Raw genomic sequence first — 27,007 nt, 5'->3', positions numbered from 1 at the left:
TATGCCAGAACTGTGTCAAAGCCTGCTCTTCACCTTTTGGAGCTTGTGTCCCATAAGGTCTTTCTCCTTTGTTTCCCAGACAAGGCTGTGGTTTTCATTATGGGTCATGTAGGCCCCAAATATAGGGTACAAAATTCAGGTCAGGCATGAAGATGGTAAGTGAGTAAGCATGTTCCAGGCAGGCACACTCAGACTGAGCTTTAGTTAACAATATTTACTGTACACATGTGCAGTACAGGTACGTCTGGAAATGTTCAGGCCATCAGCAAGATTCAAGTCTAGCCCCAAATTGTATTCACTTACACACTAATCCAACCGGAATGGCAGGTCAAGGCTCCAGATCGTTATTGGGCTTAACTCTAATGACTAGTGTGAGAATCTGGCCTGGTTTGTAGTGGGTACCAGAGGTACTTGCACCTTATACCAGGTCCAGTGATCCACCTTAGTGAAATGTAGGCAGCGTCTAGCAGCTTAGGCTGTCTAGAGGTTGCTATAGCAGAGCAGCCAAGACTGAACTAGGAGACATGCAAAGCTCTTGGAATATCACTATAGTCATACAGTACTTATACACATGAAAGACAATACTCAGTGTTACCCAGTGGGTACTTTATTTTAGTGACTCAAGGCCAAAAATATCTTAGAGGCTATACTCCTTTCGGAGGTAAGTATTACACATAAAATATACACTAGTAAACAAAATCAGGTAAGTAAACAGCCATAGTGCAAACAGTGAAAAACACCATATGTTGCAATGGGCCTAGGGGCAACACAAACCATATACTAAAACAGTGGAATAGAAATGTTGGTTCCCCCCTGGGCAAGTGCAGTGTGTAGTGGGGCGCTGAGAGTGTAACAAAACACCAAAGGTAAGTAAAATACCCCACCCCGGAGCCCAGGAAAACAGGAGTAAAGTACAGCAAGTTTCCTCAGAACGCACTAGAAGTCGTGGTAAAGGATTATGCAAAAACCAAGCAAGATTACAAGAAACCAACAATGGATTCCTGGACCTAAAGACCTGTGGAGAGAGGAGATCAAGTCCAGACCAGAAGTCGATGAGTCCAGGAAGAACAGGAGCTCCTGCTAACCTGGATGAAGGTGCAAGAGTGGATTCTTCGGTTGGAAGAAAAAGTCAGAAATGCTCCAAAGAAGATAGCTGCAGGTTCCTGCTTGGTACAAGAAATGTCCCATGTTGAGACGAATGCAGGCTGGTTTTCGTTGTTGGATTCTGCCAACAAGCCTTGGCTCACACAAATGTCACGGTTGGCGGAAAAGGCGCTACTTGGGCCCAGAAGGGACCTGGGTATCTCAACTCGGACTGAGGAGACAGAACGGGCTCTCAGCACTTTAGTGAGCCCTCCGATGACCAGGCAGCACCCACTTGGAGTCCCAGAACACGGGGACAAAGGAGTTGCAAAATGCAGTAGTCACAGCACTACACAAAGAGATCCCACGCCGCCGGAGAAAAACTCAGGGAGCTGAGCGTCACAGGATAGAGTGCTGGGACCTGGTCTACGCTGTGCACGAAGGATTTCTGGAAGAAGCGCAGTGTAGCCCTAGGACCTGCAGAACACGCGGCGTACAGGGGTACTGTTTGGCTCGGGATGCAATCCCTCACCTCCACCAGACTTGGACAGCCGGACCTTTGGACAGTCAGGATCACTTCGGTCTACCACCTGTGTTCCAGGGATCACACTCGTCCGCAGTGGAGGAGCCCCAGAGTACAGGTTGTTGTTGCAGAGAGGTGCCTGCTGAAGCAGGGAAGTGACTGCGTCACTCCACGGGAGATTCCTTCAGTACTTCTGGTGCAGAATGAAGACTGGCAGTCCTCAGAGCATGTCCAGTCTGGAAACTGTTGCAGTTGCTGGCAGAAGCTGAAGTTGCATAGTTGCAGTAGCCTTCTTTGATACTTTGTTGCAGTTAGTGTTCCTGGAGCAGTCTGCGGTTGATTCAACGGTCAGAAGCGGAGTCCTGGTGGAGTCTTGCAAACCGAATTTGAGGAAACACCCAGAGGAGAGACCCTAAATAGCCCTGAGAGGGGGATTGGCCACCTAACCAGGTATGGACCTATGAGGAGGGGTCTCTGACATCACCGGCTGGCACTGGCCACTCACATGTTCCCAGAGGGTCCCCACACCTTGGAACCCAAGATGGCTAACGCCAGGGACACTCTGGAGAAGCTCTGGGCACCGCCCCTGGGGTGGTGATGGACAGGGAGTGGTCACTCCCCTTTCCTTTGTCCAGTTTCGCCCCAGAGCAGGGACTTGGGGTCCCTGAACCAGTGTAGACTGGATTATGCAAGAAGGGCACTGTTTGTGCCCTTCAAAGTATTTCCAGAGGCTCTGGGAGGATACCCCTCCCATGCCTGTAACGCCTATTTCCAGTGGGAGAGGGTGTAACACCCCTCTCCTAAAGGAAATGGATTGTTCTGCCTTCCTGGGATTGAGCTGCTCAATTCCCAGGAGGGCAGAAACCTGTCTGTCAGGTGGCATCAGCTAGTGCTGCAGTGAAAACCTCAGAGAGCTTGTTTGGCAGTACTGGGGGTCCATGGTGGAGCCCCCAGGATGCATGGAATTGGCCCCCCAATATCAGTATCGGATTGGAGGTACAATTTCTCAATCTTAGTACTCACATGGCCATATTTGGAGTTACCATTGTGAAGTTACATATATGTATTGACATATATGTAGTGCACGCTTATAATGGTGTCCCCGCACTCACAAAGTCCGGGGAATTGGCCCTGGACAACGTAGGGGCACCTTTGCTATTGTAAGGTTGCCCTCACACATAGTAACATGGCACCTAGCCTTTAGTAACTGAATGTTACACATATAGGTGACTTATGAGTTACCTGGTGCATTTAAAATGGCTCTAAAATAGTGTTTGCACTATTTCACTCAGGCTGCAGTGGCAGTCCTGAATGAGTGTTTGTCTGAACTCCTTATGGGTGGCGGAAGAAATGCTGCAGCCCTTAAGGATCTCCTGGAACCCCAATGGCCTGGGTGCCGAGGTACCATAAACAAGGGACTTATAAGGGGGGGGTCCAGTGTGCCAATTTGGATTGGAACATGGAGTCACTAGACTATAGTGACACATTTGGAAATACAGAACGCATAAGCACTGAGGTTCTGGTTAGCAGGACTCCTTTGACACAGTCAAGCATACCGACAACACAGTAAAACATACTGACATATAGGCCACAAACTATGAGCACTGGGGTCCTGACTAGCAGGATCCCAGTGAGACAGTAAAAACACACTGACAAACAGGTAGAAATTGGGGGTAATATGCCAAGAAGGATAGTACTTTCCTACAACTAGCTTCTAAAATAACATGCATCTGTCTGCAACCCTCAGAGCTCTACTTGAGGAAGAAGATGTTGAACTCTGAATTAATGCCCTGAGTATTGAGGTCTTTGAGGGGGTAGGTGTGTTTTGGCGAGCATTCTGGACAGGGAGATTACCCAGCCTGATCAAACAAGTTTCTATGGGATGGTTTAGAGAAGGTTTTGTTTATTTCCTATGCTGACTTTGAAGACTAATTTTCATGCCTACATAATGGCTACATGTGATGTCAGCAGTGATATTTTCAATGTTGTAATTTATAATGTCATTTGCTACACATGCATAGTCATGAGCAGTGCCCTGGAGATGAGGCACTGTTAAGCATAACTGCTGCATTTCAGTGGTTTTGGATTGAAAATGGTAACCACAAAATGTCTTCAAATGAAGTTTCTTTAGGGAACCTTTTTTATGAACTGTTCTTTGGTCATATGAGTCCTTACGCATAACTCTTACACAACCAGTATTTCAATGATGTATTCACAGTGGCACAGTTTCATTAATTTTCATAAAATCTGGCATACAGTATGTTAATCCCAGTTTAAAATGTCAGATTTCATGCAGACTTCTCAAATGGCACAATTATTTAATCAACCATTTTTGACTGCTCCATGTAAATCTTCCTCTTGTGATGTGTCTGCATGAAATCTGAGTTGCCAACACTGATATTAATGTAGAAACTGTATATCAAGTTCCATGTGGGTTCAACACAAGGACCCAAAGTTGTTAGCAACTCAATGATATTTGATGCCATCTTAAGTTAGTGCCCTCTTGAGACAAACTTGACAACCTAAGAGAAGTGTGGCTCAATGGTTAGAGCGGCAGACCCTGAAGCAGAGATCTGGCTCAAGACCAGGGTTCAAGTCCCGCTTCAGCAGGTCTTGGGCTCAATTCCCCTTGACCAGATAATTCTCGCCTCGGTGCCTAATCTAATTCATGGGTCCCACTCTGCAACTCTGGGCAATAGCTTGCTTAATCTCCACAACGGCCCCAACAGCGCTTGGATGCCTGGCTTCACCCTGGGGGTGCTCAGGAGTGGGCGCCTTACAGGGAAAAGCCAGGAGGGGTTCTATAGCGGTATGAGTACAGCGCCTTGAGACCCTAACGGGTGAGTAGTGCGCTATACAAGTGCTAATTTACATTTAAACGTCTACTACATTTTGTAAGTGTAAGGAAAGCGGTTTATTATACAGTGTGTTTGTGAGACCTCACTCTGTAACAAACTCACCAGCTGTACTCGGTCCAGTCAGATTAGTTTGAAAAACCTCCGCTCAACTGTGGGGAGCTGCAGCTCTGAGCAGTCCAGCTTTATTAAACATGTGCAAAGCATTAAGAAGTAGCAAAACAGATAAGAAAAACTGGAACAACAAATATCCTATACCAATTTATAAATATAGGTTGTATTATTTATCTTCAATTAATCACCTCAGTGACAAACATCCAGCGCAGGGTTCTGGATATATGAGTCTTCAAATGAACATAAATCATTGCTTTTTCATTCAACACATAAATGATTGTAATGGACATCAAACTTTGGATTTTTTTTTTACATAAATTTGTAAACTACTACTCTGTCTTGCTTTGAGTGACCAACTGTGGCAGAGAGTGAGTCGCAGGGATCAATAAAGCTGGGTTAAACGGTTACTTCACAGTCAAAGCAATCTCCTGTCCAGTTCCAGGCTCTGTGGTCGAACCATCATAGATGAAATGGAGTGGCCATGATGCAAGGGATACAAGATGCTGAAGATGGCAAAGTGTGCTGATGCTGCTGTGACACAATGGGGGTTACCCTTCGGCTACTCCTCAGTCCGCAGCCACTGTGAGGCATCTTTGGCTGCAGGGGTCAGTGTCCCTCAAAGTCTAGCCACAAAACAGTTGCCACAAGTCGACTGGTCTCTGGTTACAGCCAAACCAGAGGTTCCCTTTAACTGGTGATAACTTCTGTCTTGAGAAACCAAACTGCACTCTGAAGACTCTCCCAGGTCCAGCAAACAGGAATGCAACTTTTGAGGGTAGCGATCCCAGGCTTCCCTTTAGTGGTCAGCGGCGGTTAGGTGTCTAGCCTACCAAGTCACTAAGGCAGACCACATCAGGCTTTGTTGCCCTGCAGCTGTGATAGGAATTCAGCCAACTGACTCTTACAGTCACTCCTGTCAGAGGCTCTGGGATGGCTTTTCCTCAAGCAAGGCACTGCATGCACTATCCTCTCTTTGCTAGCCCAAGGAGCAGCAAGTGTAGTTCAGTCTTGGTGCAATCTCTCTTTGCTGGGTCAAGTGAAAAGCAGGACTGCCTTCCTTAGGACCAACTGTTCAGTACAGATGCGATTGATGTGAGTTCAGGGCACATGGGATGCCTCTTTTTTTTCCCAGTTTGTGCCCTTGGAGGATGTGAAGACTACTAGCCAATGGGCTCTGAGGTCCCTTCTCACCTAATGATGACTTTCTGTGCCGGGTGGCATCTAGCTAGGCCAGAATGCACTATTCTACCTGGTCCCAAGATTGCAGAACCCTTCTAACCCACCTTAGAGATGTGGCTACCTGCGTGGCTACACACTCACAAGAAAACAAAGGTTTGGCAACTGTGTTCCCCTCTTTCCCTGATGTCAGCCTGTCTGCAAGAACAAAATAGGAGCCCCTTTGGTTTGTGTCCACCACTTGCCCTTCAAAGACAACTTCCACTTTGAAGCTCGGCTTTTGGGGTCACACCACGTTTGGCCTTCCTGATAGGGAAAAGTCCACCTCTTCCAATGCTAGTCCCTTTGTGTTCCTTCCCTAGAGTCATGTACACGTCCCACCTGGTGGTTAGAAGGCTGTCTTGTAGCCAGCATCACAAACGGTACGTGGAAAACTTTAGGCAACAAGATGGCTATATACTGCACTTGGCATATGGATCCAAAATACATTAGATTCGACTTGACCATCAAGTTGGGTTTAACGCAACAATTCTTTGGATACCTTGATGTATCATATTTAGTATTCCCTTTCAGAAGTTTTCATTGCTGAGTTGTCACAGGGGAACTCTGTACTCGACAGTGCAGCCCTGAAAGTGCCACGCATCTTGAGTTAGAAAAATGCATTTTCTGTCATTTTCCCTCATAACTGCAGTGCCTGAGATTAACACAAAACAACAGTGTCTTGAAGTGCGGTAAAACAGTGTAGATCCAATTTCTCATTTTGCCAGCTAAGCGCCGAGTACTGTTTATCAAAGGCCAAAAGGTTGCACTGGTGTACAATGGGAGGTACAGAGTTCTCAATATATTACGAGAAAATAGGTATCCTACTGTCACAGAAACTCTTACACCAGCCAAGCGACCCAACCCTCCTCAGCATCGCAGTTCTGGGGCTCCATGGTGCAAGCACTAGTCCTCGGGTAGAAAGGGGCACCCAAGGGAGAGCTGATGCTTGGGGTAGGGGCCCCATGCATGCCTCCTCCGCATATATTATTATTTAAATAATGATGTGCTGACCCCCTGGAGCTTCTCTGTCCCCTGAGGAATGAAGAGGTAGTCTGGGCATGCGCAGTGCACCTGAGGTTACAAGGGCACTAGCTTAGTACCCTTCCATTTCTGGTGCTTTGCGGCAGTTTTAAGATCTTCTTAGAGTTTCTTGTTGCCCAAATGTGTGTTATTTCTGAGTTTTATATGGCTCCCTCGTCTTCATTGATTGATTTTGCTCGCAAGAAAATGTCACTCATTGCACTGAAATTATGAAAATGTCACACATAGCAATCTGAAACCTTAGCAGCTATGGTTATACTAACAAGGTTTCCTTACGTGTTGTGTTGTGTCAGGAAATCAATAGTCAGAGTGTGGCATGTGCATGACTATGATATAGATTTGGTGAGAAATGGGACCCGTCGCTACCATTCTCTGATGCAGTTAATGCAAGCTCGGGATAGAGTTCTTGGCTGTCTGTCCTTGTCTTACTTTCCTTGTGAAGGCAAAAAATATTGCATCCAAAGTTTCTTACTCCCCTACATTCCCCTCTAGGTTTGCCCTGCTGATAATAGTGGGAGAGTTACAATACTTAGCAATAAATCTCTCGGCCAGCGAGGACACAAGGTCGATAAACCGGCCGCACACCATTTTCTTTGTAGCGTCCTGGACCTTAAGTTGGCTAGATTTCAGCTTCGCTCTTGTTAATATTGTTCGTGAGTGCGAGACTCTGTCAGGGTCGTTTTCCTGCAACAGTGTGTAATAGGGCATGTGCGTAGTATGTGTAGAAAATCAGCTCCAATGGTGTTCCACATAAGACACACATAAGACCTTCTATGGTTTAATCTATGCAATTGTTGGGGCATTAAGTATGTTTGGTGCAATATGTTGTGTTGTACTGAATCTCGGATTCCTGAATGGCCCTAGTAGGAAACGACAGTGCTTGCACTAATTCTTCATCACTCTGTTCCCCACATAAGACTTTTTGACGCACCTACGTGGTTCAAGTTTTTACCCCGGATTATTGTTAATCGGTGCAACGCTGAAATAGCTTTTGTCGCCCTTTTTCCAATTGTGAAGTACATAATGTAACTGCGTTCACTAGACCCACACCATCACTGGTGCATAATCTTTCCCACATCTCGCTCCCACAACAGTACTGTAGACGATAAATTGCACAGTGGGGATAGGGTATTATTGTGAAAGATATTTCGGAGATAATGAGTTCTAAATTTTTAAACAGGTTATCTGTGTCTGTAGCACCCTAAATTTAAAACGCAGCGCTATATTCACCTTTCCAGAAGCACCCTTAAGTAAAGTAGCACCACAGCCGCAAAGCCAGTGTATAACACGTTGGCCTCTACGTGATAAACTGCGTTTTAAGCAGTGTCTGGCAGTTTGTATGTCTGACGGGTCTAGAAACTTTCACAGTCTCACAAAAGCCTCTCCTCCACGCCCCCGCATTTCCTACTAAAACATATCCCTACATGGACGGAGACCGTCCACCCCTAGGTTTCGGAATCACATTTTGTAGTACTATTATAGTACCTCCTAACATACTACTCAGTGCAGTTTGTGATTAAGCTGCTGCCTGTGCGTGGAGGTAAGTTAGCAGATTTGATACAGCAAAGCTAATGGCAGTTAGTAAGGTACTTTTGCAGCTACATTCCTGTGCTGAGTGAAATTGTATGTATATACATTTGTATAAATATATACTCTGTTTTCTTGTTTATTTCCTTATTAATGTCTCTCTAATGACCTTCTGAAGCATTCAGGTTTGCATGCTCTTATTTTTTGACTCCTCCCTTGGACTACACTTCATTATGTCTTATGCTTTCTCTACTCACACCTGCTTGCGAATATCTACTATCTATCATTTTGTCTCTGACCCTTACTCTTTTCCGGGCTGTTCTCCATTGCTTTTGCTGTCTTTTCCCCTTATCTTTTCCACTCCGTCAGTCCTTTCGCTCCCGTTGAGTCATTCACCCATTATGTTTAAGACTCCTACACATCTCCACTTGGTGCTCTTTACCTGTCTTCCAGACGAGCAGTCCCATCTTTTGATTTTGTCTATTTTCTACTTTGACTACTAAGCTGCCTCTCTGTTCCCAGTCCTTCACACTCCTCTCCATTCCTTTCCCAGCTAATCTTCCCTTTCTGTTTCTATATGCATTTCAAATCTCAGGGTTTGGCCGAGGACTTCTCCCACCTGGCAACAGAAATGTGAGAGCACAGGAGCACCTTTGGCCACCAGAAGGGAACCGACTCAGGTGAGTGAATAAAATGTTCTATTTCAGGTTGACAGCAGCAGAAGCGCATTTGCCGACCAGTCTCATAGGTTTCGGGTAATTGATGTCACCAGCACAAATGAGCAAGAAGAGGGGTAGGTTTTTCTATACATCAGTCTGATGAGCAGCTGCACATGAAAAGCAGGGAGCGTCAAAGGAACATCATCCACATATGAAAGCAGCAGGCTGTGAAGTCTGACTGTAGACGGCTCGAAATGGTGAGCAGCTCCAGGCTGGAGAGGGGTCATCATCTCTTGGTAATGGGCTACTGCATAGCATCGTTCACTGCTTAGGCTAATGTCCAGCAGATAGGAAGTGCTCACAATGGGGTCCGCTGCCCTGGCTTGACTGGCAGTGAGAGAGGAGGGTCCACAGGCCAGGTTGATGTGTAGTAGAGGACCGAGGATGACTGTCTATGGCTTTGCATGGCATGCTGACAAGTGAAGGAGTGTCTTTAGTGTACACCAACAGTTACGTGGTGTGCTGCAGTCCAGTGCGACAGCCTATAGGGAATCATGCTGGACTGTCATCTAGTGGCTTCAAGAACTGTGCTGGGTTGCCCTGTTACCTGCGGCTCTTCCTCACACCCAAGAAAGGTCCCGTATTTGCAGGTCCTCATTGCAACACAACACTAGTAAGACCATCTGGCATTGGGGGATGACCAGCATGGAATAATACACTATGAAGGGTACAACTTCAACACTCACTGGCCAGCTTGAGATAGTAAATCAGCAGTGTTAATAACTTGTGACCCAGTTGCTGCTTTCTCTGCATTGAAAGAGAGGGAATGTTAATGAAGTGATACATTTATGGGACATACAGCATAACAATTAGAAGTTTTAGTTTGGCCAGATAGTGCTTTGTAGTGCATGATGATTAATCAAATACTTACTTCACCTGGCGGTCCTTTTGATCAAAGGCATTGTTTTATGTTTATTTGCATTTATGGTTGTCTACAGGATTAGCAGAAGATTTGGCTTGAGCTGGCATTGCTAAAGCTGTGAATGCTGATTATTTTGATACTTGTAGGACTGAGGAAGATGGGGCGGGTCCAGCCTTTTTTGGGAATCCAGCTCCGCCTGAGGACCTGCCAAGAGTCATGGCTCAAGCTGCAGTAAAGCGCTTGCATCATTCGTGCCGTGAGGAGCAGATTGATCATCAGCTGCCTGTCAAACTACACCAGCTTTCCAAAGTGCCTTCGCTCTTCACTCTGGCATTACAAGCTGCAGTGACACTCATGACGGGTAGGTTGCGTACTGAGGTCCAATACCAATCTTATTGTATCACTATATGCAAAAAAGAGCCCAGGCATGTCTATCTTCTGAGCTCTATTGGTGCAAGAAATAAAAGCTTTCCTCTGGCATGTCTTTTTCCTCTGTCTTTGTATGTTACTACATGAAGTAAAGGCTATCCCATGATTAACTATATATTATCAAATACACTTTTACTTCTTAGAATAAAGATCACCTTGTGTTAAGTTTAGCTCTTCTCCTATTTCTGGAATATTATCCACTGATCATTTGTTTCTTTTCCATCACAAAGAGCTTTGTGTGATACACATGATCACAGGCGAGGTTTGACTCTTCTTTCTCTGCTCACTGCATGGAATGAAGATCATCTTATGCAATCCCCCAACTTTTGTTCCAGAATATCATTGTGTGAAAGACTTTCTCTGAGTACACAGTCTAGCGCTTCCATCTAGTATTATTGAATAGAATAAAGTCCATCCTTGTATATGTCTATCCTTCACATCTCACTCTTATTGCACATGCTTAGAACCATCCCAGACTTTTCTGTCCTGTCTATCTTGTTGTCTCACTTAATGGAGGGAAGACCTTCCCGAGGCATGTCTCTTTTGTAGCTTTCTGTATCATTACATGGATTGAAGACCACTTCTTTGTTCGTTACTATAACCTGCATCTGCACTCAGTGTCATTGTCTCTCAACTCTTTTTGCAGCTCCCAGCATGCAGTACTGCAGCAGTCTTGCTTCTTTGACTCCCGAGTTGGCTGAGCATCTCATTGCTTATATGATCAGGGAGAAGCTTCTCCGCCCCAAGAGCCTGGAGCTCTTCTTTGGCTGTCAGATCCAGAAGATTGTCTTGAATTGCTACCCTTACGCAACCAATGAGCTTGTGCGGCAGCTGCGGGCCTTCCACACTCTCAAACACCTCAGCCTTGTGTCCTGTTCCCTTATTACAGGTAATGATGATAGCACCACATGGTTACTAGCTATGTCCAGGGATATTGTAAGCTTCATACGCTTTGTGCACACATAAACATGGCTTGATGTGTTCTCATATACTAAATGCACAGTTACTCATAAGACTATGTATACTCAGCACATACATAGATGTGTGAGACATTGTGAACTCACTTGTCAGATCCCTACATACAGATGGTGCATATTTCCTGTTTGTTCATTACATGTACAGACACACATGAAGCCTAGTGCCTCCTCACAAGCAGAGCCATGCACAGTGCATGGTGCTCTGCCACAGTGCTTGCACTGGTCTCTCCTAACACTGCATGCAAGCACACACAAAGCCTGATGCTTCCTAGAAAAACCCTATGCCCATTCCTAAACACACAAGTAATGGTGTGATCACAAATGCACAATTTCTAGTGACTTCCCGCATGAAATAGATGCCTGCACATATAAAGCACCAGCGGTTGGTGTAAACTTGAGGTTTAGTGTGATTGTGCAGCATATATGCAGGCACATAAAACGTTGTCACCTTACATATAGCAGAATGCTCAAATGAGTCCTGGCGCACCCTGACACACTTCATATGCAGACATGCAACAGGTCTTGTGTCATGTTTTTAATATGCATGGAGTAAACAAGACATGGTGTTCTACCAAACACCACACCTGGAGAAGTACATTTGGCTTGGTTTCACCTCCTACGTGGGAAGCTAACACATGCCAGGTGTGTCTTGTGGTATTCTCACACACATACAAGGAACAAGGTTGGTTGTGTGACTGACTCTACTGTGTGACTTACCTTTTGGTGGCCACTAGGATGATAAAAGGTCAGGTAGGTGAACCCATTCTAAATGTGCATGTTGCCATATGAATGCATACCTGTGTATGTCAAATCGTTTCAACTGATGAACACTCATTTCAGTTCTCATCCGTCTGTTGACGATGATTGAGGCATGCATTCTGTTAAATATCGATAAAGAGACTTGGTTAATTGCCAGTTATTGACCTGAAGACTGAGAGTAGCACTGTTTTTACTTTGTGGTAAGTAGGGGAAGGATAGGAGCATAATCCAGCCATGATGGTGCAGGGAGATACAAGACCTGAGTCCAAAGTAGGCACTCTACAATTTTGAGGAGTACAGTCGAGTGTGTTATGTCACAGTCCAGACAGTCCTGAGCATGATGTTGATGCACATTATCCTATGAAAGCACCTGGCTAGGGGTTTTACAGTGATAGTAAAGCAGTGAACAGCTAAAGAGGTAAACCAAAATGGAAAACAACCAGTGATGGTACTGATTAGCTCCATGTATGCGTTTTTGTAAAGTATGCAACAGTTTGATCATGCAAATGGCTTTTTTGAGGAGAGACAGATGTTTGTGTTTCTTACACACATTTTCAGAAATTGTGAAAAAATTGCTGATCTAGTAAGACCAGCTGAAAAGTTCAACAACCTGGTGCAGTTGTGTGACTAGGTATGTCTAGTCAAAATCTTTAGGAGTGCATACACAGATTTAATTTTGTTTCTTTAGGCAGGCACTGAGAGAGCAACTGCAAACATATGCGGGAAAGCAATGAGTATTGACCTTAAATTACTTCTGTCACACGCAGGTTTTGTCAATATTATCCACACTGCCATATCTTTAAGCTGCATGGAGACAGTAATTCACACCCTACAACTATTGGGACCAATGGAATAGTCACTGATCTGCACACATTCATTGAATCAGAAGAGAAGAACCAAAGAAGATATTTACCATGTTGTCTATGATATTCATAAATAGTATAATATTTCTAAGCAGTTGTGGGATCTCGTAACACACGAACACAGAGTGACAAAGGGGTCAGTTTCTTCCCTATTTAACTCGGGGCAAACTGCTTCTGTAACTTCTGAAGGTGAATGGGTAGCTTCTTGAGTCTTCACCACTTACTCTTGTAGTCGATATTATGGAGATCTTCATTTAACTATTCAACAGTGAATCATACTCCTGTATTGCTGTCAGGAGGGTCTAAATATTCTGAGGTCCTTAGGTGTCAAAAGCTTTTTCAGAGTAACAGTTGTCACTGTTACTCAAGATGTTTTACCGAAGGTTGAAGGTACTCTCACCAACAGTTCGTCAGTCTTGGGAAAGAATCAGGTGCATCTCTTTATCGCAAGATCTACACACCTTACAACACAAGTCATTGTGATTCAGGGTTCAGAGGATTTGGCGTTTCACAGGTATCACCAATCATCCATGCAACTTTAGCACAGACAGCCTCTCCTCTCTGTTTGAGGACATGGGATTATGTTGGAAAGAAGTCATTAGAACACTTGAAAAAGCCATTAGGTGGAATGGCCTCCAAATAAATACCTCCCGAGCATCAGCAGCTGAATCAACCAAGAAATACTTTTCCTGGTGCAAGAGGAGATTGTCCAGAGACCTTAAATCCCACATCTCCTAAATGCAGACACAGAGCTTCAAATTAAAATTCATAACACAACCTAAATTATCCTGTGCTCACCCTTCGGTAGCTTGGCAGAGAGGTTAGAGGCTTAACTTAGAAGACAATGTGTAAAGTATTTGTGCAATAACTCATTCAGTAACACAGTGAAAACAACACAAAAAGTACTCCACACCAGTTTAGGAAAATAGATAATGTTTATCTGAATAAAATAAGACCAAAACAACAAAAACCCAATATGCACAAGTCAAGATATCACTTTTTAAAGAGTGGGAGTCTCAGTCCTTAAGAGTCAGTGGTTGCATCCTTTTAACGCACAGTACCTTAGATGCGTCAAAAATACTGAAGGAGAGGGCCACAGAGGAGGAGATGCATCGAAAAGTAAAGCAATGCGTCAGTCTTTCCAGTGCGGCAAAGGTGATGCGTCGTTTCTTTCCATGCGGCAAGGTGATACATCAGTTTCCAGCCGCACAGCCTGGGTTCGGTACTGTGACGCAGTGGTGTTTTGACGAACAGGGACGATGCGTAGAAAATCCAGAACGTGCTGTGCAGAAGCAACAGACACTGTCGATCTGGCAGGCGTCAAATTTTGCAGGCTTTGAGTTGATTTTCTGACGTACTGGATTTCTTTGTCTTTTGTGAAGTCTTTGATAATCCTGAGACTTCAGAACAGGAGGCAAGCTCAATCCAAGCCCTTAGAGAGGACTTGTGGAGGAAGGCAGATTCCTTCCAGCAGAGTCACTAGCCAGCAGACAGCAGAGCAACAAGCAGGGCAGCAGTCCTTCCAGCAAAGCAGCCCAGATGAGTCCTTTGGGCAGCTACGCAGTCCCTCTGACAGAGTCCAGTTGTAGGTCCAGAAGTGTCTGATTTGGTGGGGTCACAGACCCAGTATATATATACCCAAAAGTGCCTTTGAAGTGTGAAAACGTCAAAGAGTGGTTTTGAAGTGCACAGGTTTCCCTTTCAACCACGCCCTGTCTGCCAGGAGCCTTGTGGGGGGTTATCCGCCCTTTGTGTGAAGGGAGGCCACTGGCCTTTGAAGTGTAAGTGAGAGTTCCTCCACCCTTCCTGCCCAGGAAGATCCATCTATATGCAGATGAATGCAGATGCAGCTAAGTGTTCTGTTGTTATGGCTGTCTGGGTGGAATGCACAAGAGGAGCAGTCAACCAGCACAGACCAGATGTGGATTGGAGACCAGCTGTAAGGCACAGAGAGCAGTAAGTGCAGAGAAATGCCTACTTTGTAAAAGTGGCATTTCTAAAATAGTAATGTAGAACTCAACTTTACTAGTAAATAGGAGTTCGATGGCATCTGTCGCTGTAGATACACATGGTATGCATTAGCTCGCCATCTGGTGTTGGGTCGGAGTGTTACAAGTTGTTTTTCTTCGAAGAAGTGTTTTCGAGTCACTGGACCGAGTGGCTCCTCCTTCTGTGCTCATTGCGCATGGGCGTCGACTCCATCTTCGATTGTTTTCTTTCCGCCATCGGGTTCGGACGTGTTCCTGTCGCTCCGAGTTTCGGAACGGAAAGATAGCTGAAAACAGAAGATTTTCGACGGTATCGTTGCGATCCGGTTCGAGATAAACACATACGACAACGCATTGAACATCGAAGCGCTTCGGTGCCCTTCGGGGTAGATTTCGGCACACCGTCGGGGCCTAGTCGGCCCGACCGCGTGGAGAACAACGCCGATGGAACGGACCCCATTTCGATTCTGCCCTGAATGCCACAACAAATATCCTTATACGGACCAACACTCGGTCTGTAACCTGTGCCTGTCACCCGAGTACAGCGAAGAATCCTGTGAGGCCTGTCGGGCGTTCCGGTCCCGAAAAACTCTGCGCGACCGTCGAGCGAGAAGACTGCAGATGGCGTCCACGCCAAAAGAGCATCGACAGTTCGAGACAGAAGAGGAACAGGAGGAATCCTTTTCCATCCAGGATTCAGACTCCGACGAACTCGACCATCCAAAAACAGTGAGTAAGACGTCGAGATCAGAAATTAAAAAAGGCAAAAAGGCCCAGGGGACGCCACTGCCAACCGGCCATGGCTCAACCCAAATTCACGGTGACCAACAATCGGCACCGAAAAAGGCCCATTCAGTGTCGAGATCGTCCGACTCCGGTCGAGACACCGGCACGCAGCCTCCTCTGGACCGAGAGAGTGCTAAAGAGAAGCATCGACACCGAGAGTTCGGTGTCGACACGGATCGACGCCGAGACAGTGGCGCCGAAGATCATAGAGGCCAAGATTTTTCGGCACAAAAGAAGAGGAAGGTTACCTCGGAGCCGAAAAAACAACCAACAGGGTTTTCGGAGCCGAAAAAAGCACCAACAGACCCAGTTTCAGGCTCCTATACTGAAGAACTTTCTATGTCTTCACAAATGAAAAGACACAGATTCGAACAGGAACTGCAATCCACTGAAGTGGATCACACGCAGAAGCGTATCTTTATTCAGCAGGGGACAGGGAAGATCAGTACCCTTCCACCTGTCAAAAGAAAGAGAACACTTCAGTTTGTAGCACGAGAGGCTCCTCAGCAACAAACAGCAAAGACAGTAACACCTCCTCCCTCGCCTCCACCTGTAACTCCGGCTTCACCAACTTACACCCCGTCACATTCGCCAGCTCACACCGCCATGAGCCACGACGACCAAGATCAAGACGCATGGGACTTGTACGATGCACCAGTGTCTGATAACAGCCCAGACACATACCCAACTAGGCCATCACCACCTGAGGACAGCACAGCCTATTCACAAGTGGTGGCTAGAGCAGCTCAGTTCCATAATGTGGAACTACACTCTGAACAAGTAGAGGATGACTTTTTATTTAACACCCTCTCCTCCACCCACAGCTCCTACCAAAGCCTGCCTATGCTCCCAGGCATGCTTCGCCATGCAAAGGACATCTTCAAAGAGCCAGTCAAAAGCAGGGCAGTAACGCCTAGAGTGGACAAAAAATATAAGGCGCCTCCTACGGACCCTGTATTCATCACCTCTCAGCTGCCACCAGATTCTGTGGTGGTAGGGGCTGCCAGAAAACGGGCAAATTCACACACTTCTGGGGATGCACCTCCCCCAGATAAAGAAAGCAGGAAGTTTGATGCAGCCGGGAAAAGGGTCGCTGTCCAGGCAGCAAACCAGTGGCGCATCGCAAACTCACAAGCGCTGCTAGCGCGATACGACAGAGCCCACTGGGATGAGATGCAGCATCTCATTGAACATCTCCCAAAAGATCTACAAAAAAGAGCAAAACAGGTTGTTGAAGAAGGTCAAAACATTTCCAACAATCAAATACGCTCCTCTATGGATGCAGCAGACACAGCCGCAAGGACCATTAATACGTCGGTTACCATCCGTAGGCACGCATGGCTCAGAACGTCTGGATTCAAGCCGGAAATTCAGCAGGCAGTACTTAACATGCCAGTAAACGAAAAAATGCTGTTCGGTCCGGAGGTCGACACAGCCATAGAAAAGCTCAAAAAGGACACTGACACTGCCAAGGCCATGGGCGCACTCTACTCCCCGCAGAGCAGAGGATCTTATACCACCTTCCGCAAAACACCTTTTAGAGGAGGGTTTCGGGGTCAGGCCACACAAGCCAGTACCTCACAGTCCGCACCGTCCACCTACCAGGGACAGTACAGGGGAGGCTTTCGGGGCCAGTATAGAGGAGGGCAATTCCCTAGGAATAGAGGAAGATTTCAAAGCCCCAAAACCACTACCAACAAGCAGTGACTCACACGTCACTCACCCCCCCCCACACAACACCAGTGGGGGGAAGGATAGGTCAATATTACGAAGCATGGGAGGAAATAACTACAGACACATGGGTCCTAGCAATTATCCAACATGGTTATTGCATAGAATTCCTGCAATTCCCTCCAGACATACCACCAAAATCACAAAATTTATCAAAACACCATTCACAGCTTCTAGAGATAGAAGTTCAAGCACTACTGCAAAAAAATGCAATAGAATTAGTACCAAGCACACAAATAAACACAGGAGTTTATTCACTGTACTTCTTGATACCAAAAAAGGACAAAACACTGAGACCAATTCTGGACCTCGTAGTAAACACATTCATCAAATCAGACCACTTTCACATGGTCACACTACAAGAAGTGTTACCATTGCTCAAAAAACACAACTACATGACAACCCTAGACCTCAAAGACGCATATTTCCATATACCAATACATCAATCACACAGAAAATATCTAAGGTTTGTATTCAAAGGAATACATTACCAATTCAAAGTATTGCCTTTCGGTTTAACAACCGCTCCAAGGGTATTCACAAAATGCCTAGCAGTAGTCGCTGCACACATCAGAAGGCAGCAAATACATGTATTCCCGTATCTAGACGACTGGCTAATCAAAACCAGTTCGCTCACACAATGCTCAAACCACACAAATCAAGTCATACAAACCCTCTACAAACTAGGGTTCACCGTCAACTTTGCAAAATCCAACATTCAGCCAAGCAAAGTACAGCAATATCTAGGGGCCATAATAGACACGACAAAAGGAGTAGCAACGCCAACTCCACAAAGAATTCACAATTTCAACAGAGTCATTCAACACATGTCTCCAAATCAAACAATACAAGCAAGAACAATACTACAGCTCCTAGGCATGATGTCCTCATGCATAGCCATTGTCCCAAACGCAAGACTGCACATGAGGCCCTTACAACAATGCCTAGCCTCACAGTGGTCTCAAGCACAGGGTCACCTTCTAGATCTGGTGTTAATAGACCGCCAAACTTACCTCTCGCTTCTATGGTGGAACAGTATAAATTTAAACAAAGGGCGGCCTTTCCAAGACCCAGTGCCACAGTACGTAATAACAACAGATGCTTCCATGACAGGGTGGGGAGCACATCTCAATCAACACACCATAAGAGGACAATGGACCATACATCAAACAAAACTGCATATAAATTATCTAGAATTATTAGCAGTTTTTCAAGCACTAAAAGCTTTCCAACCAATCATAACCCACAAATACATCCTTGTCAAAACAGACAACATGACAACGATGTATTATCTAAACAAACAAGGAGGAACACATTCAACGCAGTAAAGCTTATTAGCTCAAAACATATGGAAGTGGGCAATCCACCATCAAATTCGCCTCATAGCACAGTTTATTCCAGGGATCCAGAATCAACTGGCAGACAATCTCTCTCGAGATCACCAACAAGTCCACGAATGGGAAATCCACCCACAAATTCTGAACACCTACTTCACACTCTGGGGAACACCTCAGATAGACTTATTTGCAACAAAAGAGAACGCAAAATGCCAAAACTTCGCGTCCAGATACCCACACAAGCAATCCCAAGGCAATGCCCTATGGATGAACTGGTCAGGAATATTTGCTTACGCTTTTCCTCCTCTCCCTCTCCTCCCTTATCTAGTGAACAAATTTAGTCAAAACAAACTCAAACTCATTTTAATAGCACCAACGTGGGCAAGACAACCCTGGTACACAACACTGCTAGATCTTTCTGTAGTACCCCACATCAAACTGCCGAACAAACCAGATCTGTTAACGCAACACAACCAACAGATCAGACACCCAGATCCAGCATCGCTGAATCTAGCAATCTGGCTCCTGAAATCCTAGAATTCGGACACTTACAACTTAGCCAAGAGTGTATGGAGGTCATAAAGCAGGCCAGAAGGCCATCCACTAGACACTGCTACGCAAGTAAGTGGAAAAGATTTGTTTGTTACTGCCATCATAATCAGATACAACCACTAGACGCAACTCCAAAACATATAATAAATTACTTGCTCCATTTACAAAAAGCAAGGCTAGCCTTCTCTTCTGTTAAAATACACCTTGCAGCAATATCTGCATACCTGCAGACTACCTATTCAACTTCCTTGTATAGGATACCAGTCATCAAAGCATTCATAGAAGGTCTTAAAAGAATTATACCACCAAGAACACCACCTGTTCCTTCATGGAACCTAAACGTGGTCCTAACAAGACTCATGGGCCCACCTTTCGAACCCATGCACTCTTGCGGAATACAATTCCTAACCTGGAAAGTTGCCTTTCTCATCGCCATTACATCTCTGAGAAGAGTAAGTGAAATTCAAGCGTTCACAACACAGGAACCTTTTATACAAATACATAAAAATAAGGTCGTCCTACGACCTAATCCAAAATTTTTACCAAAGGTTATTTCACCGTTCCATCTAAATCAAACGGTAGAACTACCTGTTTTTTTCCCACAGCCAGATTCTGTGGCTGAAAGAGCACTACATACATTAGATGTCAAAAGAGCATTAATGTACTACATTGACAGAACAAAGAACATCAGAAAGACTAAACAGCTATTTATTGCATTCCAAAAACCTCATGCAGGTAACCCAATATCAAAACAAGGTATAGCCAGATGGATTGTTAAATGCATCCAAATCTGCTACCTTAAAGCAAAAAGACAACTGCCCATTACTCCCAGGGCACATTCAACCAGGAAAAAAGGTGCTTCAATGGCCTTTTTAGGAAACATCCCAATGCATGAAATATGTAAGGCAGCCACATGGTCTACGCCTCACACATTCACCAAACACTACTGTATAGATGTGCTATCCGCACAACAAGCCGCAGTAGGTCAAGCTGTATTAAGAACTCTATTTCAGACAACTTCTACTCCTACAGGCTAATCCACCGCTTATGGGGAAATAACTGCTTACTAGTCTATGCATACCATGTGTATCTACAGCGACAGATGCCATCGAACTGAAAATGTCACTTACCCAGTGTACATCTGTTCGTGGCATCAGTCGCTGAGATTCACATGGGCCCACCCACCTCCCCGGAAGCCTGTAGCAGTTCAGAAGTTACCTTCAATTTTGTACATTTGTATATATATTATTTAAACCTTTAATAGAACATACTTACACATTTCATTGCGCGGGCACTATTACTATAGTACAACTCCTACCTCACCCTCTGCGGGGAAAACAATCGAAGATGGAGTCGACGCCCATGCGCAATGAGCACAGAAGGAGGAGCCACTCGGTCCAGTGACTCGAAAACACTTCTTCGAAGAAAAACAACTTGTAACACTCCGACCCAACACCAGATGGCGAGCTAATGCATACCATGTGAATCTCAGCGACTGATGCCACGAACAGATGTACACTGGGTAAGTGACATTTTCATTTCTCACTACCATTCCAACTATACCAAACAGGACAAGACTTATCGTCTCAGATCAAAAATTATCACTCAAAAGCATATAAGGCATGGGTACTCACAAACATTTTCCCAGTGGACAAAATCTTTGGTCTGCGATGTGACCGAGGGCTGCATTAACACCAGCAGTTCGAGGGGGGTGGGGAGATGCGGCATGTGAGGAGGAGGAGGAAGGAGGTTAGTGGTAAGGAGGATGTAGGGGAAGCAAAGCATAAAAGAACTGCACAATGTGAAACAAGAAAACCTAGGATTAATCCCAGCTTCTCTACTTAACCATATTGTGTGATTCTAGTTAATTGATTTATTTCTGCGGCCCTCCTTTTTCTTCAATATCACGTATAAGAGGGTCTTAAAATACATGACTTAAGGATGTGTGCCGTACAAAACTTTGTCCTGTGTTTGGTTTAATAAACTAGAATGATGTTCATGTGTAACAAGAATCAAAGCTACCCAAAGAGTTCACATTGCAACTAGCTTGCATCTTAGTTCTCTGGTCTAGTTATTGTGTGGGATGGGGGGGGGTTGAATGCTCCTAAATCCATTTTTGAAACTATCACTTTACAAATAATTTGTCTTCAATGCACATATAATCCGATGTACTAAGGTGAAACAGTTCTGTTGTAAGTAAAAGGACCCGCTTTGAATTTTCAAGTGACTTTTGCTGCAAGATGTCTTTAAAATGAATGTGTTCTTTTCTTTAACTATGTTAACCTTTAAATGAATGATTGCCTGTTTATGCAACATCTTTTTATGCTAGTGCTGAGTTTGGAAATAGCAGCCTAGTGCTGCCGTTGACCAGCCCCCAGCCCCCAGGCCATACTTTGAGGATCAGTGATATAAGAGAACTTCTAATGTGGGCCTATGGGAGGAGCAGGCTTCACAGTAGAACCTAGGGCCTACCTTAGGGGTGACTTATATGTAAGAAAAGGGGATTTTACGGCTTGGCGAGTAGTTTTAAATGCAAAGTTGAAGTGGCAGTGAAACTGCTCACACATGCCTTTCAATGGAAGACCTGAGACATGGTCAAGGGGCTACTTACGTGGGTGGCACAATCAGTGCTGCAAGCCCACTAGTAGCATTTAGTTTACAGGCCCTGGGCACATCTAGTGCACTTTACTAGGGACTTATAGGTAAATTAAATATGCCAATTGGGTATGAGCCAATATTACCATATTTAGGGGAGAGAGCACTAGTACTTTAGCACTGGTCAACAGTGGTAAAGTGTGCAGAGTCCTAAAACCAGCAAAAATGAGGTATCTAAAATGGAGGGAAGTAGGCAAAAAGTTGGGGGAAGACCACCCTAAGACTTGTCAGGTCTAACATGCCCCCCCCCCAGCTGAAAGTGGGGAGAGCTACCCAACTCCTTAGGAGCTCTCTTCACTAAGGCAGAAGAATCTGGCGAGACCATTAGCATTGGTGTGGTAAGTCCCTGGGCAATTGTCCACCATAAAGTCCATTCCCTGCAGGAAAATGGATCACCTCAAAAGTTTAGAATTTACACCCTTCATTTGCATGAGCCATTTGAGGTGTCTGTGGTCTGGCTGAACCCGGAAATGAGTCCCAAACAGGTATGGTCTCAGCTTCCCCAGTGCCCAGACCACAGCAACTGCTTCTCTTCCAGTGGCACTCCAGTTCTATTCCTGTGGAAGTAACCTCCAGCTAATGAAGGCTACTGGTTTTCTAGGCCCTCATTCAACTGCTAAAACTGCCCCTACGCCATGGTGTGAAGCATCATCTGCAGGATGAATTACTCTGAGTAATCAGGGGGCCCAAGCACAGGTACTGTGGACATGGCTTCCTTAAGAGAATCAAAAGCTTTCTGACAAGCCTCTGTCCAGTTCACCAACCTAGGCTGCTTCCTAGAAGTCAGGTCAGTTGAGGGGCAACAATGGTGCCATATCCCATAACAAATCTTCTGTAATAGTCCGTGAGGCCTAGGAAGGCTCCCGCTTCCATTTAGGTTTTAGGTGGTTGCCAGGCCATGATGGTTTAAAAGTTGGCCTGGAGGGACTACACCTTGCCACCACCTCCCAGGTGTCCCAAATACACCACAAAACCCTGCCAAATCGGGCCTTTGCTGGTCTTGATTGTCAGGCCTGCCTGTTGCAGGGCCTGAAGCACCTCTTTGAGGTGATGCAGGTGTTCCTCCCAAATGGCACTGTAGACTGCAATGTTGTCTAAGTGGGAGAGAAAGAAAGCCTCCTAGCCAACCAGGGCCCTCTTAACCTACTGTTGTAAGGTAGCAGGGGCATTCTTCAAGCCGAAGGGCATCACCTGGAATTGAGAATGCTGACTTCTCTTTTGCTCCCCCAGTCAAGGCGATCTGCCAATCCCCCGATGTTAAATAAAAAGTACTTAGGAATTAGGCAGTGCTGAGCCTTTCAATGAGCTCATCAGCTCTGGGAATGGGGTGTGTGTCAGTTTTGGTGATGGAATTGAGCTCTCTCTGCTCCACGCAGAACCGAAGTTCTGGTTTGGCGCATGGTGGGTCAGTCTTTAGCACCAACACCAGGGGGCTGGATCAGGGACTTTTAGAGGGTTCAATCACCTCGAAAGCTAGCATCTTGGAGACATCCTCCTAGGTGCTGGGTCTCATCCTGTCTGACAACCTGTACATTTTGTTCTTTACTGTCCCCCGTGTCGAAGTAATGGACGCACAAATGGACGCACAAATGTGTGAGTCCAGGGGTGAGTGAGAACAGTGAGGCAAACTGTCCCAGCAATTGAGAATATTCACCTTGCTGCTCTGGGGTCAGGGTGACAGAAAGGTTGACACCCTCCACTAACCCATCATGTTCTTGTGCAGAGAGGTGGTCAGGGAGAGGCTCGCTCTCCTCCTCCACACCCTCATCTGTCACAAGTAGCATGCTTACCTCGGACCCCTCAAAGTGAGGCTTTAGTCTGTTGATGTGGAGCACCCATAGGGCGTCTCTAGGTGTCTGGAGGTCCAATAAGTAAGTGGCCTCCCTCCTTATGCTCCTTGATCTCGTATGGGCCGGTCCAGCTGTCCTGGTGAGATCTGGGCTCGACTTGCTCCATGATTCATACTTTGTCACCAAGTTGAAACTCCATTAGAGTAGCCGTCTGGTCATGCCAGTGTTTTGTTAGCCTTTGGATGGCCTCGTGTTTGCTCTGGGTCTTTTTCCAGAAGCGGTGCATCTGGTTCTGGAGGGCCAACATGTAGCTGACCACATCCTGGAAGGGTTTCATGGGAGGATTCTCCCACAGCTCCTTGACTCAAAGATCCCCTGACACGGAAGCTGTAGAGGACTTTGAAGGTTCTGAACCCTACTCCTTTCTATGGCACCTCCCTGTAAGCGAAGAGAAGGCATGGCAAATGTGCGTCCCACTTAAACCTCATGGCCTCAGGTGGTTCTGCAATCCTGCCCTTCAAGATCATGTTGAGCCTTTCAAATAGACCATTGAATTGGGAGTGAAAGGGTGTGGTGAACTTATAAGTTACACCACACACATCCCACATGGACTTCATGTACACAGACATGATGTTAGTGCCTCTTTCAGACACTATCTCTTTGGGGAACCTCACACGGGTAAAGATAGTCATCAAAGTTCTGGTCACCACAGGTGCATTCACTGTCCTCCAAGGGATTGCTCTGGGTAGCGTGTGACGTGGTCCGTCAAGACTAGGATGAATCTGTTGTCTAGAGTTGTCGTGGATCCAGTAGACCAATGATACCCACCAAAACCAGAGGAACAGTCACCCAAGTCCTCCTAAGCAGCAAACTGGACTACGGCAATGCCCTCTACGCAGGAACCACAGCCAAACTCCAGAAGAGGCTGCAATGCATCCAGAACACCTCTGCATGCCTCATTATGGACATCCCCCACCACTGCCACATCCCAGACCACCTGAAAAACCTGCACTGGCTCCCAGTCAACAAGAGAATTATCTTCAAACTCCTCACCCACGCTCAGAAAGCACTGCACAACACCGGACCATAATTCCTCAACAGACGAGACTCCTTCTACACCCGGACCCGGCATCTCCGCTCCGCCAACCTCGCCCACGCAACCATTGCACGTGTCCGCAGAACTACAAGCGGCAGTAGATCAGTCTCTCACCTCGCCGCCAAAACGTGGAACACTCTTCCCACCCACCTGCACCAGACCAAAGACCTCCTTACCTTCAGGAAACTTCTCAAGACTTGGCTGTTCGAGCAGTAGCAGCACCTCTCCCCCTCCCCTCCTCAGCGCCTTGAGACCCTCGCAGTGAGTAGTGCACTTTACAAATCCCTGATTGATTGATGTCGATGCCAACCCTCTCAAAGGGTGGCCAACTTCGGGAAGTGGGATCAGTAGAGCTTTCAGCTTCTTCCCTGACTTCCCACTGACCTGGCATGTAGAACAGATCCTACAGAATGTATCTGAGGCTGTCTTTGTTAGGGATCAGTAGAAGTGGGCGGCAAGCTTGGCGAAGGTCTTGTCTTGACTAAATGTCTAGCCAGGGGTATGTCGTGAGCCAAACTCAGGAGGGCATCCCGGTAACACTGGGGGACCATCAACACAAGTACTGCCCCAGCACCCGGAGCCTTAGGCTTCCTATATAGGAAATCATTTTCACAGTAGATTAGGTGATCCCTAGAGGCTTCAACTGCTGCATGGGCCGAGGCCTGTCGCCTCAAGCCCTCAAGAGTCAGACCTCTTTCTGTGCTTTGCAAAATTCCACCCTGGTGGCCCTACCCTCAGCTTGTCAGCCAGGAAGCTCAGGTAGGTCACCTGGGGCGGCAGGGTCCTCCCCGGTTTGCTCAGGGGACTCCTGCTAAGGGACCCTGTCAACCTCCACCGCTGGAACTTCAGAGTCCTGTTTTCAGCATCCCTTGCTCCTGTCCTTGGCAGCTATCTGGGTCATTGTTCCAGGCTCTAGATGCCCTTGGCTCCCCTACCAGGCAGCCATGGACCGTAATGTCATACAGACCCACTCAGTCAATTCCATCATCGCCAAGTGAGACCTGAGCTCTACCTCCTTCCAGATAGTGTACTCCAGGTCATTGCCTAACAGACAATCTACAGGCATGCCTGGGCTCACAGCAACTTTCAGAATACCTGAGACTGCCACCCACCCAGAGGGAACCAGAGCAAGTTGTCGATGGCTCTCATGATTGTCGGCGATTGTGATTTGCTGTAATCTGTTCGGTAGGACCTGCTCTGCAGATACCAGCTGACACTTCAGTTGTCATGCTGGCTCTTGTGTCACATAGAGCCTGCAAGCGTTGCCCATTAATGATGACCCACTGACAGTACTTGGGAGTTTTGACAGGCACGTCTGCTTTTGGCGCTACATCTGCATTTCCCAGGCACACTAGGGTTACCTCTGTCTGTTCCCCCAAAATTATCTGGGAACTATCTCCTACACTAGCCAACCCAAGTGTCTGCCCACTAGTGGGTGTGCCCTCTTAGGACATTTGGAGTCACCTTTATAGTGACCATACTTGGAGCACTCTGCACATTGGGGTACAAACCTCCCTGTCCTATGGCCAAAGAACTCTTTCTTTTAAGGATGAGACTAGAACTGGTTACCACTACTTCCTTGGGAATTTTTTGGTGGACCTTTAAAGAACTCCTTATTAAGTTTTTCCCCTCCCCCTCTTTCTTCTGATGGGATCCCTGACCACCTTTGGCTCTCCCCCTCCCAACCCCTCTGATACCTTTTTGGGCATTCTGGTCCTAGTTCAGAGGTCCACCTCCTCAGCAAGCTTCCTGGGATACGTCAGCTTACTGTCATCTAGGTGGTGGCACAATCCGGTAAAACAAGTACTGAGCACGTGCTCTCTCTGGATTAAATTGTACAACCTGACATAATCACTGACTTTGCTACCCCACACCCAGCTATTCATTGCGATACTAGAATAATCAATTAAATCTATCCAGGATTGGTTAGGGAGCTTGCTACTGTCCATGAATCAGGGGTCAGGCCAAATTTGGCAATCATACTAACTTTCATGTGAGTGTACTTGGTCTGGTCCCCAACCTCTAATGTTAGAAGCGTGTCCCTCCCAAGTGTTTGCACGTGTTTCCACAGGCTTTCCCCCCGGTGCTCTTCTGGAACCCTG

General features: G+C 46.1%; 1 protein-coding gene across 8 annotated transcripts in view; it reads left to right on the top strand.

Annotated features, from left to right (window-relative positions):
* Window positions 1–27,007, top strand: part of LOC138261611 (uncharacterized) — a 909,500-nt gene that overhangs the window by 345,207 nt on the left and 537,286 nt on the right. For all 8 annotated transcript variants that reach the window (XM_069210725.1, XM_069210726.1, XM_069210728.1 and 5 more), the window contains exons 6-8: window positions 8,957–9,041; window positions 10,089–10,303; window positions 11,018–11,260. In XM_069210725.1, the coding sequence (XP_069066826.1) occupies window positions 8,957–9,041; window positions 10,089–10,303; window positions 11,018–11,260 (543 nt within the window). The remainder of the gene's footprint in view (window positions 1–8,956; window positions 9,042–10,088; window positions 10,304–11,017; window positions 11,261–27,007) is intronic.

The sequence above is a fragment of the Pleurodeles waltl genome, chromosome 10 (assembly GCF_031143425.1).
Source record: "Pleurodeles waltl isolate 20211129_DDA chromosome 10, aPleWal1.hap1.20221129, whole genome shotgun sequence".
Taxonomy (NCBI): domain Eukaryota; kingdom Metazoa; phylum Chordata; class Amphibia; order Caudata; family Salamandridae; genus Pleurodeles; species Pleurodeles waltl.
Note: the sequence above shows the minus strand (reverse complement) of the source record. Positions and strands in the feature narration are given on the sequence as shown.